We start from the raw sequence: 8,970 nt of genomic DNA on the forward strand, positions 1-8,970 counted from the left end.
TGAGCTGAAACTAATAGAGATGCAACAGCCTTTGCAGGAACGAATTTTTCCTGATTCTTTTCTTCTTATGTACCAAAGCAAGTGTGTTTGGAATTACTGGTTTAGATCAGAACTTGGTATGTTCTGCATTGTGGCAGTTCTGGTTTAGAAAGTGTGTTGTTCTGTGCACGGTTTGGTGCTTATAGCATAGTGCTAGCATTTTGGGGTTCTTTGGCCAGGAAAATGAGCTAGAGGCATGAATTCCAGGTTATTTTCCATATGTGCTCTCTTCTAACATTGAGATATTTGTCAACAGTACAGGAAAATTAAGAAGTGCACAGACTATTGAGATGCTCTTCATGGTATGCGATTTGTTCATTGTTGTTGCAAAAGTCCATTTAGTAAGTGTTGAGTTTCTATGGGGAAGAGAATCTTCCCAAGAAGAGGATACTTTTGGTCTTGTTGTGCCTAATAAAGAAGAGGAAAGGGTGATCTGCCACAAAAATGACAGTAGCACCAAGACTTCGTGATGCCAGTGTTGCTGAACTGGCAGCTGCTGCCTCTGTGCCTTCTTCATTGACTTCCAGATAACACTTGTGAAAAACATGTGACAAAAACAGATCACCATTTTCTGACATTCCTGTAAAATCAGCTTGACCTTCAACGAAGACGTCTTGTAGCCCCATCCTGCTCAAAGTAGATTTGAGGTCGTATTTCTCTTCTAATGTGAACCTGGGCAAATAAACTTCCATTTTCATTTTCTCCATCAGTTCAGGGCTGGTCCATGCAGACAAGTTTTCAAAAGTCAGTTCTTTTTCTAGCTGCAGTTAATCAAAAGAGAATCAGACAGTTAAAATGTGTTCAAAAACCTGTGCACTAAGGGCTATTTCTTCTCTTAAATGGAGACCTTTACAAGCTGTTCTAAGAGGGTAAGAGAAAAAGTAGGGAATTGGGGATCTTTTTGGCTGAAGGACTATGTTGTTCTACAGCAGGTCAATGCAGTATTTTAACTGTTCTCAGTAACTGTCAGGGAATATAGCAGGGTTAGAGAGTTCTAGAACAAAAGCATCAGTGTCAAGTAACAGTAGTCTGGTTGAGTTTTAGTAGTAGTAGTTTTTCAGTAGTCTGTTCACATTTCTGTATTCCCTGCATTTCAGAATTTAGTGAAAACAGCTTTTCTTCTACAGACACCCACTAACGTGAATGAGAATTTAATTAGTTATCCAAAGGCAGGATCTGTCTCCTTACAGAAGGTGGCAGTGTCCATATGTGTTAGCTCTGGACATCCTGGAAAGTAATGGAAGATGCCCGGTTTGTGGTTTGGTTGGGATTTTTTTGGAATTAAATCATATGTCTGAAGTGATACAGATTGGATCTCAGCAGGGCTGGCTAGCTGTCCTCAGTTTTGTTCAGCTGGAAGAAGAGCCAGTCTGGCAGTTTGGGTTATTTGTTTCTAAGACTGATCAATATTAGGAACCACAGAAGTGCCAGCTACCAAATCCAGTCTGAGCTCCAAGAGGTTCAAGTTCATAGTGCTAGACCACATTTGGGATTTGCTTTTCCTTGAGCCTGATCAGTACCCTCCTTCCTAGAAACATGACTGCACCCTGGTCTTTTACCTTGCACATACATAAAGTAAATAACGACACTCTTGATTTTTCAGATTATTTATGTTCTCAGTTGCGTTACCTTTTGTAGGCCGGTGATGTCACTTGGTAGAAGGATAAACATGCTGAGGTCATTATTGACATATGGAAGCTCAAGAACATCAGTCTGGACTGATTCTACGTAGGTCCAGTTAAACTTATCACTCAGGTACATCATAGGCACTGGTTTAGTTGTATGCTGCAACAAATCAAATTAAATGTTAGACATTTGTACTCTGACTAAACAGTAAAGGACTGAGTTAAAGTAGCACAGTGGATATTTGTTGTATTTACTGTACAAACTGCCAGTGTGTGGAGACATCTTTATGGCTCCAAGTGGTAGGACACAGGACCTGCAGAGGATCTTCTGGAAAGACATTTGGAGGCTAGGCAGGCTATCTAAACTGTCTCAGATGACACCCATTATAGGAAGCTGCATTCCACTCTGATTTGTAACTAAAAATGAAAACTTAAAGATCTAACCCATGAAGTTTTGTTCACCTCTTGTTTCCTCTGTTTGCCTTTGGAGAACAGAAGCTTGTTTCATGTCAGCTTCTGACAATTTTACTTCTGGCTCAGGTGCTAGTATGTTTCTGTAGTCTTTGTGTTGATGTGTGGTGAAGAAAATAAACTATATGCTTCAAATGAAATAATTTTCAGGCTGCATGGTTTTAAAGATTGACAGAAATTTCTCTCCCCCATCTCTTTCAGTTTTTTCCACCTGCAGTGTAGTATATAGTACAATATATTCCCATACCATGTTTATTTTGAAAGGCCTTTGCCTGGTGGCTTCAGCTTCAAATTTTGTTGCCCAGTTTCCTTTGAAGTAGAGTGCGTTTATCAGGACTAGCCTGGTGAGTGAATCTACAGATCCAGGAGGCAGCAGATTTTGAATTTTACCTAGAGAAAACAGGGCATTTACACGTTAGTGCAGATTTACTGTTTCAGTGTGTGTGTTGGCAAAGTTTCTATGGATATAAGCCATGGAAATTCTAAGTGTTGATGTAGCATGCATCCATTTTGAGATTATTCACAAATATGTGCTTACTGGGATAATCTAGATTTGCAGGGAAGAGTAAGCCACATTCCTCACACATTCAGATGGAGGACACTAATTTTTTTAAGCAGTTGTCAGTAGATGACTACTTTAGGAAAACTCATCTGATTTACCTTTCTGAGGAGAATTGTTTAACTGCCTTAGGCCACTTGGATACAGAGACTTTCTTCAATGCTGAAATAGCATTTCTACTGAGAGAGGAGAGGCTGGAGCTTACCTTCAGTCTGGTGTTCAACTTTGGAATTGATCTCTCTTCTGATTTCATCTGCTGCTCCCACAAAGTCAACTGACTGCGGCTCTGCACTGTAATATTTCTTGACTAACTGTAAGTATTCCTGCAGTGCAAGAGAGAAACCTGTCTTATCTTTGTTGCCTGCCAAAATGAATGCTAATAAATAGCTACAGCCAAAAAGAGAGAAAACATTATAAAAATTACCTAGGCTACAAGCACAGCATTTTGTCAAAGAAACAAATTATTTTTTATTTTAAATACACAATTTATGTTCTAAAACAGTCTCACCTAACTGCAGCTGTAGATTATTCTGAAATCAGATACACATCCAATAAAACTAAAATTTTAGTGTCCAGTGTCTTGGGAAAAGTCTCATAGAAAATATTCATATTAAGGACAACAACACGACTCGCAGGTGTAATGAAAATATTTTAAATTACATGGTTTATGGTATCTTGTCACAAATAGATCATAAAGGTTAAATGACAGTGCATAATCTGAATAAATGGCCTACCTACCTTACTGAAAGGCAATGATTTTTCTCCATATAGCTGGTTCACACTTTTAAGGAGGTAATTTTTAGTGGGTTGGTTGATTTCGAAGTTGAGTGCTTTAAACGCAGTATGGATAATATCCGATTTGCCAATTTCTGTCTTGAAGGGAAAAAAAAAAAAAAAAAGACATTATCTCTCTGTTGTGTAAAATAGTTCAAAATTTCAAATATTTTCCTTCAAGCAGCTCCAAGTATTTCTATTCAGGTGATCTGTTATCTGTATTCTGGTGCAAGAGGTGGTCTAAACTGTACAGCTGTTAAAAGAATAATTTGAAAGTATTAAAAGTTGCAGAGGTGGTACTGACACTGTAAATATCTAGACGAAAGCATCAAGAGCCTGCACTATGTAAAACATTTAAGGGTTTGTAAGTGGAATTTTGAAACTAAGTGTATCCAGAGAATGAGAGACGGATTGTAAGTGTTAAAAAATGCATGAAAATGTGGCTGTGTCACTCCTTTCACTTATGAGAGTTAGTGTATTACATGGAAGGTTTGCCCCTAAATTTCTTAATCTTGCTCTTAATGTTAATATTTTGTGATTTTTTTTTAATGTTACAGTAATTGTAGTAAATTCTTTATATTGAAGTAACAGGATTAAATGAATGGGGCACAGTCTCTCAAATGAGCTCAAAGAAGTTAAGCTGTGAATTAGTAAACTAAAAATCTGTACCTGTGCTGTATTCATCTTGTCATTACATTAGAATCAGAGGCATTAACAGACACATTTGTGAGCTTTGCCCTACCCACAGCACTCTCTAATTCTTACAATTCGGACAAGCATTGCTCATGAGGAACAATCCGTCTCCTGTTCATGCAGTCTAAATGGTTATTGACATAGCCCCTAAAATAAATCTTCCCACCACAGGGTTTGGCTATGGGATGCAGATCCAAGTGCCCATTCATCAGAACTTGCGGTCGCTGGGGCTTTTTGGGCAGACTGCAGGGAAATGGCTCACTCCCACAAAGAAGGATGACAGGAAAAAGCAGGGAGAAGAGCTTGGCTCCACCACGGCTGGATTGTCAATGAGGAAAAGCAGCGTTTACTGACTCAGAGGGATTACACTTGCTTTTCCATATTTTTCTGCTATGTTAAATTGTGTATACTTTGGTACAAGATGCCTGCCAGTAAGCCAAAGAAATATCTCAGGAATATGATTTACATTTCACTAAGGCTTATTACAAGCAACTGGTCTTTGGAAATTCCATGTCGATTTATTTTGTTAACTAATCAACTGAAATGGAGACTAATTTCTTAAACATATTAAGCACAGGTAGCCTAGAAAAGTTAATGTTCTGTTTTTTGTTGTCTTGATGCTGCAATCAAACGTGTGGAAGGGCAGCTCTATTCGTGTGATTAGCTCTCTGAGGTAGGAACCACGCCTGTTCAAAGAACAGGTTGCTAAATAGCTAGCTATTGAACAGTAATAATTTGAGAAAGAAATCTCTCCTCAGAGCTAAAGGAAAAGGATCAGGAGACCTATTGAGAGAGAATGGCAACATTAAATTTTAAATTTTGCAAATTTGAGGTTAGTTTTTGCAATTCTGCCTAAAAAGAGGAAACATGTAGTAAGTATTGCATTAGGTGAAGGTATCACAGGATGCTGTACCAATTAATTGTGTACACTACGTCTGAGGAAGGCAAACATGCAAATGCAAATGTGGAAAGAAAATACAAGCAAGAGAAGATGTGACTATGCCCATAGTTGATCACTAGATTTGATGAGATACCTTCTGGAAACAAGTACATCGGTTTGCTAGACGCTCTTCTGTTCTGGAAAAGACTTGCATTTTTATGGTTGTGATGACATTCCTGGCTCCTTCAACTTTGTTAAAGTGAAGTACCTATAGTGGAAAAAGCAATAATAAATGCAACGATAGAAAATTTGCCATTGCAGTAAAATCTTTCAGTGATGTCATGGGACTGGTGATGAAGAAAGCCAAACTCAGATTTCATCCTTGCGTCCAGTCCTGACTGAATATGAAATCTTTGGTTGGGTCTCAAGGTCCATGTGTACAAAATGACTTGTGCACACTAAGCACGCACTTAAGGCTGCAGGGCAAAACTTTCATGTACCTGGCCTATCTAGAGGAATCTACCTCCTTTGAGTTGCAGGTAGATTCCTCTAATAGGAATGCCCTGGGCTGACCAGTAAATACTTGGGAAGAGCCAATTATCTGCCAGTGGAGGCTACCAAAGCACAAGTCTAAATTTAGTGCTGCTATGTGTCAGAAGGCATGAACAATAGTGCAGGCAGCTTCATGCCTTAAATCCCTTGTTCTGAGCAGGTACACTTTACCCAGGCTACAAAGGGGTGCATCCAGCCTTGGAATATTTTTTTGGAAGAGCTATGCCCTCTTTTTTGTTTGTTTGTTTTCCCTTCTTCTTAACAGAAGATCACTCCCTTGTCTGTTACCCTATTGGCCCTCTTCTGTCATGTAAATCAGAAGTTAGATCTGCCTTAGCAGGTTGGACAACTTCTGCTTTAGCAGATGCAAACTCACAAGCCTCACCTCCTAAGATAGGAGCTAGATAACTGCACTGAGGTTGTTCCCACAGCCACCTGCTGAAGCTATGAACTTTACACAAATATGAATTACAAATTTCAGCAGATTACAGATTTTGCCTGTAAAATACATATGCCAAAGTAAGGCTTGTAGTCTCACCATGTTTCTTCTCTGATCTGGTGGAAGTGGATTTATGTTTAGCAAAGTGCAAAACTTATAATAGCTATAGAGGAGAGTCTTTTTGTGTGAGGTCATTTCCTCACACATGGCAAGACATGAGATGGGAATTGTCTGTGGCAGAGTAGAAGGAGAATCCAGGTGTCCCATTCTCTGCAAAGTACTCATCCTAGTTACTGATCTTTGGAATAAAGATCCCGTATTTCTACTGGTGGAAAGTGTCACCAGTGTCACTTCTTTCATTTGTTGAGGGACTGTTTCCAGAGGCTAGAGTAGACTATTTTTTTGATCTGCATAAGTGGAGAAGTGGTCTATTCATTGCAGTGCAGTCCTCTATTCATGGAGGAAATGGGAGCTAGCATATATGTGTGTAGAGTTTTGATTAATGTTTCTGCTTATGGCTTTCCTCTGTTCCATCACAATAAATTTCTTCCATAGAGGAAGTTATTCCAAGAGACAACCCCTTCAGATAGCTAACTTGGAAGCTCAGACTCACCTTTGCCATCTGATCTACTGTGTTACCTTTGGCTCCCAAATAAACAGTAGCCAGGGCCGATGAAATACTCAAAGGGGAGAACAAAATATTCTTGTCACCATCTTCCTGACACTCATGTTTGAAAAAGTCGAGAGCAAAGCTTGTGTTTGCTTTATTCAAAGCTTCCATTGTCCTGAACCTGCACAGAAAGGGAGAAAAGATGCTATTAGCAAACCACTAATTATGATTGATATATGTCTGCAAGTTTCTCTTTGTTTTTTGAATGTTCTTTTGTGATTTAAAGGATTTCTAAAGGTATTTATCTATATTAAGAATGAGGAGGATTAACCATTATAATTTCAGACAAGGTTTAGCACGTCCTGTTTCACTGATGACACTAGCTATCATTTAGGTTAGGGGAAAAGCAGCCTCCAACCTTGTTTTGTATTTGTTCATCAGGACAGTTATTGCACTGTCCTTTACAGCATCTTGGAGTGACAGCTGGTAATGTTATTCACCAGTGCCTGAGCTAGAGGATACTGAGAGACTGTCTTTTATGACAACTTTTATGCTTCAGTTTCAGCAAGAGCCTTTTGATGCTCGTAACTGTAGTGAACAAATACTCTGTTAACAGTAACAGTCAAACTATTCCTTTAGGGTATTCCTTAGGACAAAATATTTCTGCCAATGCTTGGGCAAGCATCGCCCTGACTTTTGTATGCTAAGCATCCTGAATTCCCATTTTGGCTTTCAAAAATGTCCTGAAACTCTGTCTTACAGTGCAATCTGAGATCCTAGCTTCCCAATTCTTCTGCTGGACAAAGTTTCCGTATTCAGTAGACCACAGATGTTGCTATTTTGTCATTTGCATTGCAGGTTTACCTGAGAGCTCTAGGTAGGGACTAAATGGCCTTAGATTAAAGACTGTTTGTGTCCTGAGTAACTTGTAAACCAGGAGCTGACCTGATGTTCTTAAAAACTACAGAGCACATGAACAGATTAGCTGACTTAGGCAAACACAGTGATTCTTACTTTGCTATGATAGATATGCTAGCCAGTGAGCTCTAGAGATCATAGAACTCTGTACAATAAATTGTTCTTCCTGTATAAGACATCCACCTTCTAGACCACGCCTGTGCAAGAAAATCACTTTCCCAAGCATTTTCAATTTCCAATTCAGATCTCTACTTCCTTTCTTTTCTATGCATTTGTCAGATAAGCAACACCATCCAAGAGTATATGGAATAAGTAATCGGCAGAAATCATTACAGTACCTTGTTCTGTGCAGGGAGGATCACTGCTGTTCTGGCTGTCTCCAAGGTTTCTGCAGTTCACATGGAAAGTAGAGAGAATTTATAGTGGACAGTTCTTATGACTCATGACTGTGCAATTTAGTATGCCCTGTAGGCCACAACCCACATTCAGAAGAACTGAATCATCTCAGAGTAGGATGTGAAGTGATGGTGAGAATGATACCATACAAGAAACTTACAAAACTGACTGCACAAGTATTTCTATAAACACCTTTCTGGCAACAGGCTAGTAACAACTTGAACCCACACTACTTTAAACAACTTTTCTTTTGTGGTTTGGAGGGTTTTAAAATTGCAGTTGCTGGCATACTTCTTTTATGATCTGTCTAATTGAAATTAGATGAATTAACTGAACAAACAGAAGACAGTGACTTCTTATATTTGAGTTTTTCTATTGTCTGTTTCCTACTGAGAAAGTATTTGTCACTCCTGGTGGGTTTCTATTTTAGAAAAATGGATTTTGTTAATCTGAAAATATTCTAAGACTGTACAACCAGGGTCATGTTGTCACTGTAGGATAGTAAAGGTTGAGAAACAGGCACCGGACCTTTGCTTTTTTAATCACTGGTGACTAGAACCTGGTGTGGGTCTTAGGTTTGGCTTTATTTCTCTTCTGCTTCTGTTTCTCTACCCTAATCTGAAAGCTGCTGTTTGACCAGTGTAGCACCTTAGAGATCTTTTCCTTATTTTCCCTTCCATAAATGGATATTCTGCCAAATTCTCTCTTTTCCCCCCGCCTTGTCCTAGCTACTAAAACATCTCCTTCCCAGATTCTCCTTGAAGTCATGCTGTCCTTTCATCTGTTATCCTTTTTGTAGCTGTCCATCCCCTCTCTAACTCGTAATTGAAAACCCCTGTGTAATCCTTTGATGAAAACCCTTGCCCTTTATTTCATTCCTTACCTTTCTGCGCTGTTGATAATACCACCTCATTATGAGCTGCTTGTCTATTCGCAACTGCCTCCTCGACACTGAGCAAGACTCACTCTCAAAGTCTATCTCCTCAGCATAAACTGCCTTTTGAGAGCTTTTTT

The 8,970-nt window shown here is 39.1% G+C and overlaps 1 protein-coding gene across 1 annotated transcript; it reads right to left on the minus strand.

Annotated features, from left to right (window-relative positions):
* Nucleotides 1–395: 395 nt before the first annotated feature.
* Nucleotides 396–7,933, minus strand: LOC104408775 (serpin B10-like). The gene is made up of 8 exons (XM_010018489.1): nucleotides 7,899–7,933; nucleotides 6,646–6,823; nucleotides 5,196–5,309; nucleotides 3,433–3,567; nucleotides 2,900–3,017; nucleotides 2,383–2,525; nucleotides 1,669–1,824; nucleotides 396–800 (listed from the first exon to the last, which is right to left on the minus strand). Exons 2-8 carry the CDS (start codon nucleotides 6,811–6,813, stop codon nucleotides 396–398), a joined length of 1,239 nt encoding a protein of 412 aa, XP_010016791.1. The 5' UTR covers nucleotides 6,814–6,823; nucleotides 7,899–7,933.
* Nucleotides 7,934–8,970: the final 1,037 nt, after the last annotated feature.

This window comes from Nestor notabilis, unplaced genomic scaffold, assembly GCF_000696875.1.
Source record: "Nestor notabilis isolate BGI_N333 unplaced genomic scaffold, ASM69687v1 scaffold2117, whole genome shotgun sequence".
NCBI lineage: Eukaryota > Metazoa > Chordata > Aves > Psittaciformes > Psittacidae > Nestor > Nestor notabilis.